Source organism: Echiichthys vipera, assembly GCF_963691815.1.
Source record: "Echiichthys vipera genome assembly, chromosome: 1".
NCBI lineage: Eukaryota > Metazoa > Chordata > Actinopteri > Perciformes > Trachinidae > Echiichthys > Echiichthys vipera.
The window spans coordinates 37780501-37800500 of NC_139826.1; the positions used below are offsets into that span (position 1 = coordinate 37780501).

The window sequence follows — 20000 nt, forward strand, 5'->3', positions numbered from 1 at the left end:
GATGGAACTGGTTTGGTGTAACGCAACACGCTATGAACCGTATCAACATGACTATTCCTCTAACACCAGAGTCATGTATTTTAGAAGATCTGCATAAATGTAATAAGGTTACGCCAAAGGATAAGAACGTGTTCCTCTCTTTATGCATGATCACAAAAAAGGTGATCTCCGAGACTCAGAGTGCATGTCTCTGTGGTGACAGCTAGTGTTTGTGTAGGTGTGAGTGTCTGTGTGTCTGTGTGTCAGCGTGGCTGTGTGTGTATTTGTGAATGTGTGTATGAACGTATACATATTTGTGTATGTCTCTGTGCATGACTGTGGGGGTGGGACTGCACACAGAAGGGCCCCAGCTGGGATGCGTACCTGGAACTTCCTCGCTGTGAGGTGAACAGTGCTAACCACTACACCACCGTGTCTGAATTCAGAAATATAACCTTGAACAAACATAGGAATCAGAAACATACACGGACGGCCCACGAGCAGGGCTGTGGGGAAACTATGGCAAAGTTCCAGAGCAACATGGAAGCTTGCATCGATTATCGGCTCCTAATGCTTTCAAAGTGCAAAAATAAAAGTGCAAATCATTTGAAAGCAGAACTATCAGACGCGACTCTCTTTGTCCCCTGCTGGTGCCTGGTCGGCTTTCCATTAGAGCCCCTCAAAAAAAAAATCTATCACGAAGCTGTGAGCGCATCCGCTAATGCACCCGTCCTGTTGGTTCCACCCCAGACGGCCCTGCGTCCGCTCCGCGCCGCTTCACCGTGTCACCGTTTCTGGGTCGTAAATGCATTCATGACAACTTGTTAGGATTATGGACGTGGCCTCATTCTGTGAGTGACACACAGACACACAGGCTCACAGGCTTGGACCAGGTCTGGGGAAGGGGTCTGGGGGTCTGTATGTAGGTAACAGGGCTTTGAGGTGTCAGGCATCAGCATCTAGAAATCACAAGGAGTTAATTGTTTAATTTTGTAAATCTGGATTAAACGCGCGTACTGGGCAATCCTGTTGTACTGTGGAGTTTGTGCAGCACTGGGGGAAGGGAAAGGGAGGGACAGATGGGACTGACACATGGTCCCTGTCCACCTCCTCCTCCTCCTCCTCCTCCCCCTCCTCCTCACCCCCTCCTCCCCTCACAGACTCTTTTGCCTAATCTGACCGGGTAGCGCAGGAGAGGATGGGGGAGGGCACCGGGCATTCGCCACCACCTCTCCCTCTTTTCTGGCAGCACCCGGCACAGCCGCAGAGCCAGAGCACGCAGGATGTGTGCAAAAAAACAACTTCTTCCCCCTGTGAGGCTGAGAGACTGAGAGCTGCCCGGACCCGGTGCTCATGCTGAGGGCTCTCCGTTGTAAGAGAAGAGCCCAGACGGACTAGATTTACTGCTAATCCAGCATAAGGAGCATGTAGGGACAACCCGCTGGACTTTTTCTTTTGATCGTCAGACCTGTTAGAAGTCGTGTTCCGGCCTCTGTGAGGATGTGAGGGATGCCATCTTTGCAAGCGCGCTGAGAGAGACCCGTTTGCGCTGGAAGTTCATGGCCAGATGTAAAGTGGTCGTGGCCGATGAAAAGCATTCTCGAGACGCAATGTCGGCCACTCAGGGGATGAACCGCAGCGGCGTCTACAACTACTTCCTCAACATGGTGGCCTATCAGGTGAGAGCTGATGAGCAGCAGCTCAGGAGGCAGCAGCTGGAGGTTGTCAGTTGTCAGTTTAGCATCGACACTTAGACAAAAGTGTCTTTTTCTGAGTAGATGAGTTGAGGTGGAGTTGAGTCTATTGGTAAATAACCCCGTAGAGAGGGGATTTATTATTTTAAATGCAACAACAATACTGAATATCCAGATCTTGCTAGAGCACAATGTAAATGTCCTGCTTTCAAAATAAAAGTAAATAAGTATTATCAGAAAACTTTACCAATATATCATTTTATATCACTTTAAATCACTTTATATCACTTTATATCATCACTGCATCACTTTATATCACTTTATATCATCACTGCATCACTTTATATCATCACTGCATCACTTTATATCATCACTGCATCACTTTATATCACTTTATATCACTTTATATCACTTTATATCATCACTTTATATCACTTTATATCATCACTGCATCACTTTATATCACTTTATATCATCATTGCATCACTTTATATCATCACTTTATATCATCACTTTATATCATCACTGCATCACTTTATATCATCACTGCATCACTGTATTTAGTCGCTCTGTAACTTAGTTCAGTCAGAAACGCTGCTACACTTTAACACTGTTATCACTTATCGCTCCTTATCACTTATTTAGTTTGTACTTATTTTATTTAATCTGCTGCTAAACTGCACACTGCGTATTGTTGTTTATTGTATAAACCTACGTTTAACCACAATGTCTGCTGCACTCTGTCACATCTAGTTATTGTTTGATTTATTTGATGTTAGCTTTATTTTGATTTTGATTTATGTTTTTATGCTTATTGTTTTTTATGCTTATTGTTACTCAGCCTCTTATCCGGGGTCGGGTCGTGGGGGCAGCAGCTTTAGCAGGGGACCCCAAACTTCCCTTTCCCGGGCCACATTAACCAGCTCTAACTGGGGGATCCTGAGGCGTTCCCAGGCCAGTGTGGAGATCTAATCTCTCCACCTGGTCCTGGGTCTTCCCTGAGGCCTCCTCCCAGCTGGACGTGCCTGGAACACCTCCCTAGGGGTTTTAGAAACGCGGAGGGACATTTTATCGACCAAAAAAAGAATCGATTAATCTAGAGAATAATTACGTGTTACCTGTTAACCGTGTTTGGGCCCTAAGTTTGTTTTTGTGTTGCTCTACAGAATTGAATGATATTGTCAGGTGTTCATGTTTTTGTGTCCACAACCAGAACGTGCTCCTCTCTGGGTTTTGGGAAAACTGTTCTTCCAATGTCTTTGAAACGTAGCTTTCTTTATTTGAAGCTCCTGACTGGAGAGTTGTTTGGCTCTGGTGCAGCTAAGTGACTTTGATTATTATCTTATGGAAACACTTGTATAACCAGCGGGATGACAAACAAACAAACAAACAAACAAACAAACAAAATGGTGGGTTCGTCCGTCTCTAAGTATTTTCTGACTTCCTGTCTGCGGCTCTCAGCTGCAAGCCCATTGATTCCTACGGAAGACATAAATGTTGGGTCACAAATATATGATTTCATTATTAAACGTCTCAGTCGTTTCTTGAAACAGCTGCTCACTGTAGTTTTTATCAAACAAACAGGAGGCAAAGGAGTGAGGACTACTTTCAGCGGAGGATTAATCCACATTTGGTGCTCTAGTCAGTATTTGTGTCAGCAGGATGGTGTGTGTGTGTGCGTGTGTGCGTGTGAGAGGCTGAGTTAAAACAAACTAAAGTGTGTGTTCATGGTGATGAAGGAACATGTGAGCCAGTGCAACAGTAAGGCTCACTGATGTGTTTTTAACAACATGTGTTTGATTGAATCAACCAGGACGTCGCTGTGGTGGCGGCTCGGTTTAGTGCAAACTTGTTAAGATGGTTAACGTGGTTAACGTTATAGACCTTTTCAATGGAAGTGCAATGATAGGAAACAGCCTGGAACAACCCCCTAGGGATTTTAGAAACACGAAAGGACATTTTTTCATTATTTTCTTTTTTTTTTTAATCGACCAAAAACCCAAAACAGCCTGTCCTGTCAGCTGATGTCATTCACTGCAACAGGAAGTAGACTGGGACACATTCGGTATCATGCATGTGCTTAGCGTTATCATGTTAACATGCTAGCATGCGGATGTCAGCATTTAGCGAGCCGCTTTCATTGGATTTGTTGACAGGAACAAAAATTGCAGAATATCAGCAGCCGTGTCTTTTAAGTCAAAACTGAAACCTTTTAAAAGATGAACTTGTTTTTGTGGCACTTTACGTTACATTTAAAACTGTCTTATGTAAATATTTCATCACAAAAGTAGAACAAAAACCACACAAACCTCACCTGTCTGCTTGTGGTCCCACTCCCCTTACACTCAGGTCGCCTAATGATGATGTCTTTGTAAAGAGAATCATGGGAAATGAAGTGAGATCCTGTGTGCGGTCACCACACGTGGCCGCTGTTCTGCAAAAAGCTTCATGAAGCATCAGGAGGGAATGGACATTTAAGGTGCGGATGAGTGTCAGCAGATGCTCCGGTGTAAACGGCCTCAACTGACCATCATGTTTGTTTTTATGATAAAAGCCCTGATATACAAACACTTAAAAGTAACTTCATTAGGCCTATTTGTCACATAGGTAGTGCAAACAGCAATGTGGTGAAATAATGTGTTTGATGATCAGAATCAAACCAGACACCAAAAAAAGACCAAAACTTACATTCATTAAAATATATATTCTGTAAGACCTTAAGAAAGACATTCATTCATTCATTCATCTTCAACCTCGTGTCCCTGTTGGGGTCGTGGGGGGGCTGGAGCCGATCCCAGCTGACATCGGGCGTGAGGCGGGGTCCACCCTGGACAGGACGACAGTCTATCACAGGACACATAGAGACGAACAGAGACAGACAACCATTCACACCTACGGGTGATTTAGAGTCATCAATGAACCGAACACCTGCACGTCTTTGGACTGTGGGAGGAAACCGGAGAACCCGGAGAAAACCCACGCAGACACGGGGACAACATGCAAACTCCACACAGAAGGGCCCCAGCCGGGATTCGAACCTCTTGTTGGGAGGCGACAGTGCTGACCACCACTCCACAGTGTCGCCCTAAGGAAAGACGTAATGATTCATAAATAAAACCGCTTTAAATGATTAAAAATACAATAACATTCACTCAGTTCATCAGTTATTGTTTCAACCAAAGTAAATTTACTGGCTGAACAGAAACACGCTGTGGAATCAGAGCACATTCATATGCACACAGTCGCTTCTGTTTATGATGAAAGGTAAATTGGATTAGCGGTGCATTAGGTATGTGGTTCATGCACAGGCGTGGATTAATGCACAGGCTGACCTACTGTCGGCGGCAGCCTCTTATGGGCCAGACCTGACCCCTATTTGTCCACAAGAACAATGGCCACATAACGTGACCAGGTTCATAAGGACACCGTAGTGAAAATATGATCATCTACTGAACGGGCTACAAAACAGGGTGTTCGTTCTGCTGCAGATGTTGTTCCCATGGACAGATGGCCCAGAAAGTCAGAGGCCCTGAAAAAACATACAAAAGGAGAAAAAAATGACTATAGGGATGCTAAATGACTGGAAATAGACACAAAACGACCACATAGAGACAAAAATTACAACAAAGACACTCAAAATGATTAGAAATAGATCAATATAGCAATGAAAGAAACAGAATGACGACATAGAAACGTAAAATGTCGAAAAATAGATACAAAACTACCACAAAAAGATGCAAAATTACTAAAAACACATGCAAAACAATCACAGAGATGCAAAGCAAATACAAAAGAAATATTAAACACCTAAAAATGGATGTAAAATGACCACAGAGAGAAACAAAACGACAACATAGAAACATAAAGTGACTAAAATAGATGCAAAACACTTACAAAGACAAACAAAACACCCAAAAATAGATGTAAAATGACAACAAAGAGAAACAAAATTACTAAAAATACATGCAAAACAATCAAAGAGATGCAAAGCAATTAAAAAAGAAATATTAAACAACTAAAAATACATGTAAAATGACCACAGAGAGAAACAAAATGACAACATAGAAACTTTAAATGACTAAAATAGATGCAAAACATTTACAAAGACAAACAAAACACCTACAAATGGACGTAAAATGACCACAAAGAGAAAAAAAAGACTAAAAAAACAATTAAAAATCCACTCTCTCTCTGAATTTGGGTGTCTTGTTCCTCCGTAGACAGATCGGGGCGCCTCTTAAGTATCTGTTGGTTGACTCAATGTGTGTTCGTGCTGGTGCACCCCTCGTGTGTGTAAAGGATGATAAGTAAGAGGGGGTCCCACACCAAGAGTGACCCAGCGGCTTCTTGAACACTTGAAAAGAGTCGTAACACAGCCGGACTGACTCCTTGTCTGTGTGTCTGTACATTACTGCACTCGTTATTATAAACTTTGTGTATTCTCTGGAGACATCGAGGTTTACCCTCATTGTCAATGACGTTGTGTTTAGACTTCTCTTTATTGATCCTTTGGGACGACTCCCGCAAGGACTTTACAAGGCAGTTACATTTGTACAGTGGTTACGGTCATTTGAAAGTGATGACGTGACAATATCCATACAACAGTAACAACTAGAAACGCAGCTATCTATGACCAAGGTCCTAAAGTGTGCGAGTGAAGGTAGAGTCCGGTCTCAGTTCTCATGTGACACGATGAAAATGAACGATGAGTCCTCAACACGCAGTCTTCCCATCCGACCCGACACACTGCTCTTTGACCCATATGTACTGTATACGACCCACTGTATGATTTGGACTCGGGAGCTATTTTTAGATCATGGTGATTATTCCGTGTTTAAATCCGAGCCCTGTCACTCACTGCGACAACTTCACTTAACCGGCTATTAATCCTGCTCCATTATGAAACGCAAAGTAGGCCAGAGGACAGACGTGCAGCGGTTAGAGCGCTCACTTAACACCTGGCTGTCTGTAAGATGGCTCAATACAGGTAAAGAAATAGTCGCCGCTAAGTTGTCAAAATAGCTGATTTTGACATTTTCACTTAGTACACTATGCAGTTAAAGGTTGAATATGTAGAATCCTTATAAAAAGCTATATATTTAGTTTGGTAGTTGTAGTTTTGAGGTATTGCTTTCCCGTAAAATATATATTTAGTCTGAATTAATATTTAAAATTATTTTTTGCGGGTTTGACAATGTGTTTCTGTCCCGTTTTGTTTCCATGGTAGCAGCCAATAGCCTTGGGCGTTGCTGGTTGCCAGGGTTGTCTGTTGTTGGGTGCAGCTACTGTAGGCTGGCACTGGGTGAAATGGAGTTAGCCAATCCTGCAGCTGCTTGGGAGCCTCAGTGAAGGGGGCGTTATTTGTCCCAGCAGCTGAGTGAGCGGAGACGGGCAACAACCAGAGTCACTATAGGCCGAGCATTCACTCCATGGACTGAGAGAAAGGAGAGGAACGCCATTCAAACGCACGTCCACATGGCTACACTTCTCCTTGATCGCTAACATCACTTTCATCTTTACTTAGCTGGGACGGCTAACGCTAACGGCTAACGCTAACTGTCAGTCAAACTCCTCTGCGATACTTGTAAATTGGTCAAAATAAGTTGTTACCCTGTATGATTCATTACTTGACACACTCAGCAACAAACCTGGCAACCCGACTGATGGAATTACTTTTTGTTGTTGCGACTACGATCTTGAGACGCTAGATGGCGCTGTTCTGCTCATTCTCCATATTCAGCCTTTCAATGTTCCCTGTCAGTGTGTTCCTGCTTTATCTGATGTCTCTGGATAAATATCCCTGCAGCAATAATCTGCATGTTGCATTGTATTTAATATTCTGTTCATTTGAACTCCTTTATATCGTGCTGAGTAGTTTAATCTGCAGCGATGCATCATATTCTATAAGGTGACGATGCATTTTACAGCTGATCCAAGAGGCTTTTTAAAGACTTTATTTCACTCAAGAAGTAGGAAAACGGGAACCCTTCATCCGTCAGTTCATCACAAACACTCAACATGAACACATCTGGAGATACGTGGTTTTCACTGGACAGGAAGGGGACGAAGAAAGGAGTCTAAAACCTGTCAGACCAGTGTAGTGGAGTAAGAAGTACACAGTTATCCATCCATCCATCCATCCGTCTTCAACCGCTTGACCCTATCTGGGTAGCGCGGGGCGGATCCCAGCTGACATCGGGCGTGAGGCGGGGTCCACCCTGGACAGGACGCCAGTCTATCACAGGACACATAGAGAGGAACAGAGACAGACAACCATTCACACCTACGGGTGATTTAGAGCCATCAATGAACCGAACACCTGCACGTCTTTGGACTGTGGGAGGAAACCGGAGAACCCGGAGAAAACCCACGCAGACACGGGGACAACATGCAAACTCCACACAGAAGGGCCCCTCTTGCTGTGAGGCGACAGCGCTAACCACCACACCACCTTGTCGCCCCAAGTACACAGTTAGCAAAAATGAAAATCCTCAAGTAAAGTCCAAGTACCGCAGATTTTCACTTGCGTAAATGAACGTCCACCACTCATCCGCACAGCACCAATACGTGAGTGCGTTCAGCCCCGGGGTCTGTGACTGAGAGATTAACATATATATGAAATATATGTGATTTGATTCAGGGCTTATGGATTAAATTGAAAGGTTGAATAATCAGTGATTTTGTTTTAGGTTGGAAACATGGAAAATAAGCACCAATCAGTCCACGCAGCCGCTCCAACAAAAACCACATGTATTTAATCTTTCTCTAAGTCCCGCCTGGTGAGTGGATGATGGCTGCGGTGGCCTCTCAGGTCAGAAACTAGGTTATTTTCTGCTCTGCTGGGGCGATTTTGTGGCTGTCACCAGAGAACCTTTCCACTAAAACAATGCAGTCGGAGTACAGATAACAAATAATGAAGCGAGATTTACAGCGTGTAGCACTTTAACTGGCAAAGTTTCAAATATGCTCTGCAGAAAAGAGAGAACACACATAATATCTGCACCAAAACAGATCAAAAAATGGCAAGAAATGAACTGTAAAACCCGGGGAAACATATTTAATCAGTACATATGAAGATAGAGTAAAGGTCCCAGGGGCACCGAACCCACAATGACCTTTCCGTCTTGGTAATGTTCTTGAGATGCGGAAGGATCCGACGCGGCCTGAGCGGTCAGCTGAGAAAGACAAAGACCACAATCTGAGGACTGTTTGATACTGGAAGAGACAAATGAAACACGTTTCTGTTACAGCATGGGTGTCAAAGTGATCCAGTAAAGGGCCGTGTGGCTGCAGGTTTTCATTCCAACCGATCAAAAACACACCTGGTCCAACAAATCAAGTGTGTGAAGACAGTTCAGGTGACTGAGTAAGTCGAGTCAGGTGTGTTCTTGCTTGGTTGGAATGAAAACCTGCAGCCACAGCGGCCCTTTACTGGATCACTTTGACACCCATGTGTTACAGGATCAAAGACTTTTGGAGCTAGTTTTTGATTAAAGCTCTATTTTTATTCCGTCTACCCTTCGATGGGAAGATGTCGGATAATCTTCTCTGCGTTATCCTTCAGATTATGTACGACCTGCACGTGATGAGTAGTCACATATATGGATCCGGTCCGGCATGGGGACAGTTCTCAGGCTTCGCATTTGTCTTTTTGCTTTGACTTTAACTTTGCGTGACTCATTCCCAGATATTGAAAACCATCCCACTCGTGCATAACTGTCACGTTGTTTTTGTTTCCCCCCCCCCCCATGCCGTGACCCCGACGACGCAGTCAGACCTGCAGACTTTAATCTGTCCACGGAAGCACCAGACAGATGTGCGTGCAGGTTTTTGCCTCCTTAGATTTAGTTCAGGATCAGCAGCGACGGGCTAACGTCCAGTCGTCCGCAGCCCGGATTTATTTCGAATCAGAACCAGCCAGATGCTGTTGGACTTGTTGAGATTAATCTGCCACCGACCGCTCCCTCTGCCAAAACAGTCTGACACAGTGACCTCCAAAAGTCTTCAGACAGATTCCGTTTGAACTCTCGGACTCAATTAATCCACTACTGAGTCACGATGACGTTCTTTTCGTGCTGTTTGAATGTTGTGATGGATACGGTGGTCTGAGACAGACATACAACACAAGTAATCCTCATATGAGTCTGGAGTGCAATTGAAAAGACAACTCAAGTGCACTGTTCTCTCTCCCTTGACAACTCTTGACCTGAGTGTTTGTGTGTGTGTGTGTGTGTGTGTGTGTGTGTGTCCGTATAATACAGTCTGAGACCTGTAATTAGCCGGTGTTTTCACTGAGTTCAGGACAACAAATATCACACATCATGTCTCCAAAGTTACAATCGATTGTCGTACGACTAAAACTTTTTGGCCATCATTTTTTTTAAAGCAGAGCCACTGGCAGTCGACCCCCCCCCCCTCCAAAAGGCCCAAATGTTGCTAAAATGCCCCCTGAGAGACAAGATGCGCGTTAAAGTGCCCTCTAGGAGTCAAAACGTGTCCCAAAGTGCCCCAGCCAGTGGCAAGGTGGCTCTATATGTGCACACCACTGAGCAGAGCTTCAGTACGGATGTGAAATTGAAGCAGCAGTGATCTGTGTGTGTGTGTGCAGTTTCATCTTCAAACATACAAACCAGGCGTGTGCTCCTGATACGACTGCAACGTTTTTAAAAAGCTGTCAGAACCATCTACAGATGATAGAGCGGACAGATGTTCAGCCCGTCCTCGTTCTCTCCTCGTTGCGGTGCCTAAACTTAACCGTCACATTCACCGGCTGCTCGCTGTTTCACATCAGCGTATTTCGTAAGATATCATACGACCCATTGGTAGAGTACTTCTTCACACAGCTATGACGTTTCACATGCAAGATGAAGCGTTCACACATAAAATTGACCTCGTGAATCTAAGGTCAACCCTTCTTGGTGAACGTGGTGCTGTTGAAACCATCCCCGGATCCCTACTGAAGAATCGACAAGTCCTCTGACACTATCCTACCTCATACATCACACGGGGTGGTTCTGACGTTGTTTCTTCCTAACTGACATCCTCTCCTCCTCCTCCTCCTCCTCCTCCTCCTCCTCCTCCTCTTCCTCAGATATGCTGTTGCTGTGGACCGGCTCCCTGCTCGCTCTGCTGTGCCTTCTGTCCTCCGGTCAAATCCTCCACCAGCACGCGGGTCATGTACACCCTCTTCCACATCATGAGCTGCGCCGTCTCCTGCCTCATGCTGTCCCGCACCGTCTCCGAGCTCGTCAGGGAAAATGTGAGCATCCTGGAAAAAAATATACATAACTGAAATATAACAATAACCACCATTAATCTCCCAGACAGCTCGAGGGATGAGTGTAGAATCATTCTGTACTAAAGTCCTGACACAGATAACTCATGGGGTAAGCAAGGAGCAGAGGGGCTAAAGTTTACCTCTGCAGGTCCACCTACGGTCTGAGGTGGTCAGAGACACCCACAAACAGCCAAGACACATTTAATAGTTACAGGGAAAAAGCAATTAGTCATTTCAAGTGAGCATATAGGAAGAAGACAATACAATTAACATGTTTGGGGTTCAGTGTTATTTGCTCTCACCTCTGCATCATCTGGAATCTGCAGCCACATGTATAAGGATGCAGCAGTAGATCTAAAACAGTGTGTGTGTGTGTGTGTGTGTGTGTGTGTGTGTGTGTGTGTGTGTGTGTGTGTGTGTGTGTGTGTGTGTGTGTGTGTGTGTGTGTGTGTGTGTGTGTGTGTGTGTGTGTGTGTGTGTGTGTCTGTGTGTGTGTTGCAGGTGCCTTTCTTCAACATGGTGTGTGACCAGGCTCATGGCGGGGGCCACTGTGAGATGCTGGTAGGCTACTCAGCGGTCTACAGAGTCTGCTTTGGCACTTCCTGTTTCTACCTAATGATGGCGATCTTCCTCATAGACGTGAAGTCCAGCCAGGACTTCAGAGCGCTCATAAACAACGGGTCAGTGCTGCAGAGTTCGTTAAACATGCTTCTAATGCCTGATTAGCATTTCATTCCACAGCACAGCGGAAATACACTTTCACATACTTTTTATTAATAGAGAAATCTTGGAGAGACGCTAACAGCCGGACGTGGCTAACACTGATTAGCTCGGGGCAGTACGGTGAAGGCATTCAAAGGTCTTTTTTATCCACTAATACTGCTGAAAATAACAGCAAACCTCTGCAGCAGCATGAGAAGAGTCCTTACACACAAAACAAAGCACCAATGGGCTCCTTCCTTTGGGATTGACTTTGCTAATCCACTTGAATGGACTTTACTATGAGAGGAGCTGGTACAGGGGCCAGTAGTTAAGTCTTTAAAACACTCTTTTAATAAACTCTGGGTTCACTAACTACGTTGTTGCTGCTTTGTTGTGTGTGTAGGGACTCTTCTCATGCTGCTGCAGATGTTCGCTGTTATTTTCAGCAGTATTAGTGGTTAAAAAAGACCTTTGAATGCCTTCACCGTACTGCCCCGAGCTAATCACTGTTAGCCACGTCCGGCTGTTAGCGACTCCGGGAATCGCCATGACTAGTTTAAACATTAAAAAAAACTCGCTCAATGGCTTATTTGATGTGTGCAAGTGTCGAAAAAGACCACGGGGTGATTTTACGCCGGAATTACAATTTTAGAAAAGAAAAGACAAGAGAGAAAAGATCCGGAAGGGAAGGCAGCAAAACAACTCATTAAACCGTCAAATTCAACACATTATTAGTAAAATATACACACACCTGATGCTGTGTCTGTGTGTGTGTGTGTGTGTGTGGGGGGGGGGGGGGGGGCATCATAACAGCGTGCACCAAGCCCTTTGTAACTTCCTCACACTGCTGCTGCTGCTGCTGCACACCTCTCTTTAAATACACACATCTTACAATAGTCCATTCCAGTCTTCAAGTGTGTGTGTGGCCGTGCTCACCTGCTCTATTTAAAGCTCTTTGTTGTCACACTTTCCATTGCAGTCGGTGACGTAGAGCTCAGATTAGGATTTGACAGACTGGGTCGCTCGTCCTCTGTGATATAAACCTACTCACAAGAGTCTTATCGGTGCCACAGCGAACGGTCTCAGGGTCCAAAGGTCACAGCTCTTAGCGGGCTGCAGGAGGGTCAGGGGGTGACCCAGTGCCCCGCGGTAACCTCTTTTAATGTGGACAAAAACATGTTGTCGCGTTGCAGTGCACAAAACCTACAAGTGAATTTTTTATGACGGATTAATCTGTTGAATATTTTTCTAATTGTTTGATGTGTAAATGATTATTCCAATCAACATCTTTATACATTATTGTTTTTATTACTTTAAAAAACCCTGAAAAGGACCTTAATGAAACACTTTCATTGTTATGTATGTAATTTTGTTTTCCTGCTTGGTCTTGAAACTTCATCCTGTGTCTTCTTTAAGAATGACTTTTGATATAGGCGACACCATTTTTGGCTTCTCACCTGTCCTGCACAATGTTAATGACACTTATTTATTTTAAATATACATATGCACAAACTAATCTACACTTATATATATGGAAATAACAAGCAGAACTAAATAATTAAAGAATAATCTAAATAATGCGAATTCCAAATAGACAGAGAATGACCGTCTGTGCTCCAGTCTTCGTGTTTAAACTGGGAACTCTCTTCCCTCTGTGGTGTCTCTCCTGCAGCTTCTGGTTCCTGAAGTTCATCACTCTGCTCGGGATGTGCACCGCGGCCTTCTTCATCCCCACGGAGTCTTTCCTGCACGGTGAGAAGCTGAATTAAACGCGATGGTGCCGACGGTGTTGGTGCACCTCCTCCTGAGTCCTGCTGGAGGGCAGCAGAGACTCGCTCCTGAACACCCCCCTCAGGCTCGACTCTCTGCTGTGAATTATTGGACCGTAAATCTCTGCGGCTCGATTGCACTTTGTTTGTGAACAGTAAATCTGGTGGCGATGCAAGCCTGACACCGGAGCTGATTTACGATCCGCAATTTGTGTCTCTCTTTCTCTCCCCCCTCTCGTGCACCTGAAATAAATCAAACTGTGTGGCTCTTCTTTTGCTCTCTCAGCTTGGCATTATGTTGGTGTGGTGGGAGGATTTGCCTTCATCCTCATCCAACTCATCCTCATCACAGCTTTTGCGCACACCTGGAACAAGAACTGGTGAGTGAGATGCTCTTTAAAGACTTTATCATAGATGTAATTTTTATATTACGATAGGGATATAAATCACGATATAGGACCTTTCTGATATTTGTAAAACAAACTGGTGATGGATGAAAAACATTTGTGAATTATGTGACCAAAAGTAAGTGGACACACCTGTTCCCAATAAAGGAAATGGTATTTTAGAAATGTGTGTTTGTCCCTTGCACAATGCTCTCGTGCACAATGCAGCTGCATGAAGAAACTGTTTACTTAACTGGCCTGCCCAGATCCCCTGACCTCAACCCCGTCTAACACCTCTGGGATGAACTGGAACTCAGACTGTGAGCCAGACCTTATCACCCATCAGTGTTGGACCTGACTTGTGCTTTTGTAGCCAAATGGGAGTAAATCCCTGCAGCCAGGTTCAACATCTGGTGGAAAGCCTGAAACCAGGAGAGTGGAGGCTGTTAGCAACATGTTAATGCTCATAGTTTGGGAGTGAGATGTCGTCTGCCCGCATATGGGTCAAATGTCTCAAGTGTCCACATACGTTTTGATGTGTAGTTTGTATTTGATATCTGATTTCATCTCATTGTTGCAAAAACATTGCACGTGGGGCCCGATTGAGAGAGGTGGGCCTGACACGATTGCACATGTACATGCACGAGCATAAAACGTGGTCCCAACAATTATTTATATGCGACTGTTCGCGGTGATTTGATGCAGAGGTGGAATGTTTACTGAGAATTTGGTCGGATGAAAATATTCAAAAGCAGTTGGACAAAACTCTGAGGGGTGGTGATGCATAAGAGAGAAGCAATCATGCTGTGGCCCGGATCTTTGGAAGAGTGTGAGTACACTGCGGGGGAGGAGGGACAATCACGCTTAAGCATGGCACGGATCATCTGGGATAATGAGTGTACTCTTAAAGACAGGATAAACATCACAAGACAAAAGCTACTTACGAAAACAAACACCCAGCCCACTCCTTTTTGCTTTGCCATAGAGTCGCCAGCTATTCATAATAATCAACACATAGCAGGGGTGTGGAGGGGGGCTGAAAAAGGTCTCGCTGTATGCTGACGACTTACTCCTACACCTCACTAAGCCTGCCACTTCTCTGCCAGCGTTTTAGTCAGTTTGAAGAGCGAAGTGTTCCCAATACATACGCAAGCACTTGAGTTATTACTCAGATCTTTCCATTAAAGCTGGCAAGAGTGACAGATTTAAATATCTTGAGGCATGGGTCACGAGAGAGTTTAAAAATTTGCTCAGGTCAAACTTCTCTGTGTTACTTGACCAAGCGAAAGCTTTGCCAAATGGCCACCACTAGCCCTGAGTTTATATATTGCGGTACATTAAAGGTTGAATATGTAGGATCTTAATTAAAAGCTATATTTAATCTGAATTAATATGTTAAAATGTTTCTAATGGATTTGACAATGACTTCCTGCCCTGTTCTGTTTCCATGGTAGCAGCCAATAGCGTTGGGCGTTGCTGGTTGCCAGGGTTGTCTGTTGTTTTGCTATAGAAACAATTTTGAGTTGAGAGCTAATGGATTACACATCCCTCAGACTTCCAGTTGAAGACCGGCTAACGTAAAATACTGTTGTAAATGAATTGGTTAGTTCAAATTAGTCCTTATGACTCATCACTGACATGGAGCAGGCTGATTGCTGACACACTCGGCAACGAACCTGGCTGGAGTTATTTTTTGTTGTTGCGACTACAATCTTGAGACACTAGATGGTGGCGTTCTGCTCATTCTCCGTATTCAACCTTTAAATATAAACGTTTTATGGGTGTGAATGTAATAGTCGCACTGGGATAAGAGTATACATGGAAGTTTAAATCATCTAAAGATATTCTGATGTACCATATGTGGACTGCTGAGATAAAGCTTGCCATTGGCTCCATATTTCAGCCAGCGTTCTCCTCCTCCTCCCCTTTCTCTCTCTGCTATCTATTTCGCAAAGGCACCAATGCTGCATCTGGTCCCCCGCACCAGCCAAACAACAAATACAGAAAGACAAACAAAGTCCCCCCCTATCTCAGAATGTTAACTTGTGCAGCCAGCCCGTCTCCGCAGCGCTGCGGTGATGATATGTTATTCTTATGTATAATCAGTAGCCTACTTACACATACAGACTGCAGCCATCTGGAGAAGACAGTCTCCCTTCTACACTGGTGATGATGGATTCATCTTGTGTCCAGCAGAACTGTGCAAATCACGCAGACAGACTTCAGCAACATCTGTCCCCTCGGTCCCAACATCTGGAATTTTGTTTCTGTTTTTATCTATTTTTTTTCTAATTTCTGGCTCTAATTTTTCTCTGCTGGATTGTTGTTTTATAGTCATTTTTTATTTTATCTTGCTGTAATTGTTTTTCCTTCATTCTTTTATTGTTACAATACATTCATCATCTGCAACCACTTGTCCCTGTCGGGGTCGCAGGGGGCTGGAGCCGATCCCAGGTGACATCGGGCGTGAGGCGGGGTCCACCCTGGACAGGACGCCAGTCTATCACAGGACACATAGAGACGAACAGAGACAGACAACCATTCACACCTACGGGTGATTTAGAGTCATCAATGAACCGAACACCTGCACGTCTTTGGACTGTGGGAGGAAACCGGAGAACCCGGAGAAAACCCACGCAGACACGGGGAGAACATGCAAACTCCACACAGAAGGGCCCCAGCCGGGTGGTAACAGTGCTAACCACCACACCACCGTGTCGCCCTACAAGGAGACAGTAAATGTCCAAAAAGTGGCAATATTGATGGAACTGGTTTGGTGTAACGCAACACGCTATGAACCGTATTAACATGACTATTCCTCTAACACCAGAGTCCTGTATTTTAGGAGATCTGCATAAATTTAATAAGGTTACGCCAAAGGATAAGAACGTGTTCCTCTCTTTATGCATGATCACAAAAAAGGTGATCTCAGAGACTCAGAGTGCATGTGTCTGTAGTGACAGCCGAGATTCAAACCAGGAACTCTCTTGCTGTGAGGCAACAGTGCTAACCACCACACCAACATGTCGCCTATTGTTACAATACTTTATTTATTAAATCACTTAAATCAGAGACACATTAAAGTAGGAATTTATTTGTTATTTTAAAAAAAAGGGTTATACAATTAGGTTTGGAGGAACGGTTTTGCTCTGATTAATCGTTTCGTCGATAAAAACATTAGAAACCAGTCAATCGCAATTTCCCGGAATCAGAGGTGGCGTTTTAAAATAAACGTTTTGTGTCTGATCAATGGTCCAAACCCCCCAACTGCTCGGGGCGCTGGTCATTGGCAGCCCCCTCGCTCTAACATCTCTCCATTAATTGCATGTATATAGGTCCTGTCTGTGCATGTGTGTGTATTTCGGGCCTGTGTGTGTGTAGCATGTATAACAATAACAGTGAAAAAATTGAATTTCCCCGTTGTGGGACTAATAAGGGAATTCTTCTTCTTCTTCATATGACAAAGAAAAGCATGAAGAAGCTGGATGCATGGGCATGTTTGGTGTTTTTGCTTTGAAAATGACAATTATTTATCGTCAAATGCATCAAAATGTAGATTGATTTACTCAAAATAGCTGCTGATTCATCCTCTAATCAGTTGTAATTCAGTTTTAAGAGTCAACATTAGAAAAACATAAGGAGGAGGGTTGGATGGTGGAGGGAGCTGCGGCAGCAACACCATGCACCTGCACGGATGGGATCGGATGCTGCCTGTTGTTCCTTTCTGTCGTGTCCTCATTCATTCGGCTCAGACTCGTCTCCAGACAGCCCGGCCGTCCCAGATGTCGTCCGCTGTGTCCAGCTGTTGCTGTTGTGCCGTCAGTGTCTCTCGGTCACCTCTGAACTCTGCCGTGACGACAGACAGAGTTGTAGCTACGGCAACTAAGAGGATTTATTCTTTTCCAAAGCAAACACACAAAGCTAACAATCCTCTTATTGTGACAGTGGTAAAAAAAAGTCTCTTCCTTTTGTGTGTCTTTTTATACGTGTTTGTTCTAAATGGTCATTTCTCCTAACCGCATGAACTTCATAATGCAGCTGGGAGCCGTATGCAGCTCCAAAATGCAATGTTTGTGTCATTATATTCTGTCTTGTAGTTGTTTTGTGTCTCTTTGTAGTCATTTTGTGTCTCTTTGTCATCATTTTGTTTCTTTTTGTGGTTATTTAGTTTCTCTTTGTAGTTATTTGAAGTTGTTTTGTCTCTTTGTAGTCATTTTGTGTCTCTTTGTAGTTGTTTTGTGTGTCTTTGTAGTTATTTTTGTGTCTCTTTGAAGTTGTTTTGTGTCTCTTTGTAGTTATTTTTGTGTCTCTTTGTAGTTGTTTTGTGTCTCTTTGTAGTTATTTAGTTTCTCTTTGTAGTTATTTTGTGTCTCTTTGTAGTCATTTTGTTTCTTTTTGTGGTTATTTAGTTTCTCTTTGTAGTTATTTGAAGTTGTTTTGTCTCTTTGTAGTCATTTTGTGTCTCTTTGTAGTTGTTTTGTGTCTCTTTGTAGTTATTTTTGTGTCTCTTTGAAGTTGTTTTGTGTCTCTTTGTAGTTCTTTGAGGCTATTTTGTATAATGTGTTGCCATTTTGTGTCTCTTTGTAGTCAATTTGTGTCTCTTTGTAGTTATTTTGTGTCTCTTTGTAGTTATTTAGTTTCTCTGTAGTTCTTTGAGGTTATTTTGTATAATTTGTAGTCATTTTGTGTATCTTTGTAGTTGTTTTGCCTCTATGTAGTTATTTTTTTATATCTTTGTAGTTATTTTTGTGTCTCTTTGTGGTCGTTTACTGTATCTTTGTAGTAATTGTGTGTCCCGTTGTAGTTGTTTTGTGTCTATTTCTTCACCTTGTGTCTCTTTGGTCGTTTAGTGTCTCTTTTATTGATGTTGCCCTTTTCATAGTTGTGAGTCTCCTTGCGTCTCTTTGCAGCTGTTTGCACATCTTTGTAGTTGTTTTATGTTTCTTTGTGGTCTTCTGGATCTTCTCCTGGTTGGTACGTGTCTCTTTAAGTGACATTTTGCAGGTGAGGGCCAGGGGGCCTTCTACACTTTGGGCCCCTGGACCTGTGCCCAGTAGGCCCGTTCAGTAATCCATCCATGAGCATCCAGGCAGAATTGAACATGTGTGCAAGTTTCCTGTGAAGCTGAAACCCTCTCTCTGCCCTCCACCCCTTCAGGCTGACCGGAGCAGCAGAGAACAAGCGTTGGTACCTGGCGGTGATGTGCGCCACCCTCTTCTTCTACACTATCGCCACCATGGCCTTCACCTTCATGTACAAGTACTACACACACCCCATCGCCTGCCACTTCAACAAGGCCCTGCTGTGGATCAACCTGGGACTCTGCGGCCTCATGTCCTTCATTGCCGTCACACCGTGTGTGAAGCAAAGTGAGTCGATGAAACACACTAGCACGTCTGTCGTCAACTCTCAGCGGTGAAATAACACTTAGTCCATCTCCAGCTGTGCAAACATCCCCCTGTTGAAACCGGCGCTCCTGCAGATAATAATAATTAGATGTAAGCTAATATCATCTGTTTCTCTCTGCAAGACGAAGAAACGGTGACTGCAGGTCTGCTCTGTCTGCACATGTCTGAGTTTTATGATTGAAACATACAGCTGCTGGAACTTTAGTTTAGTTTAGTTTAGATGGTTTATTTCCAATATGTGAAAAAACAAAATTATCATATATTAATGGGCAGTTATAAAGGAAAGGAACAAAAAAACAACAGAGAAAAATAAATGTACAATAACAAAGATAACTGAAAGGTATCAAATCTGTTTACATATCCGAAAAGGAGTGGGAAGAAGTATGAACTTATTTTATTTCACCCCTTTTTAATAAATATTACTGAAATAACACTTATTCTATCTATATATTAATAAAAATAATAAAAATAACTTCCATTTGTCATTATTTAATTATCCTTGTTCTGTATCTAACAAAGTATCATTCTATTACAAAGATATTTATCTGAATAAAATGTTATATTATTCTTTATATTATTATAATATATAACATACACTCACATACTGAAGATGACACAGAGAACAATATAGCTACTTATATAAACACATGGATGAGAGGGGAAACGTCTTCCTAGACAAATAACACACGGACGTACACACACACACACACACACACACACACACACACACACACACACATACACATACACATACACATACACATACACATACACACACACACATA

General features: G+C 43.5%; 1 protein-coding gene across 1 annotated transcript in view; it reads left to right on the forward strand.

The window, feature by feature from the left end:
- Window positions 1-1538: 1538 nt before the first annotated feature.
- Window positions 1539-20000, forward strand: part of serinc4 (serine incorporator 4) — a gene marked incomplete at both ends in the record, with an annotated part of 29970 nt that continues 11508 nt past the window's right edge. Inside the window, 6 exons of the mRNA XM_083920697.1 lie at window positions 1539-1658; window positions 10765-10932; window positions 11452-11630; window positions 13325-13404; window positions 13708-13801; window positions 18965-19176. Coding sequence (XP_083776823.1) covers window positions 1539-1658; window positions 10765-10932; window positions 11452-11630; window positions 13325-13404; window positions 13708-13801; window positions 18965-19176 — 853 coding nt within the window. The remainder of the gene's footprint in view (window positions 1659-10764; window positions 10933-11451; window positions 11631-13324; window positions 13405-13707; window positions 13802-18964; window positions 19177-20000) is intronic.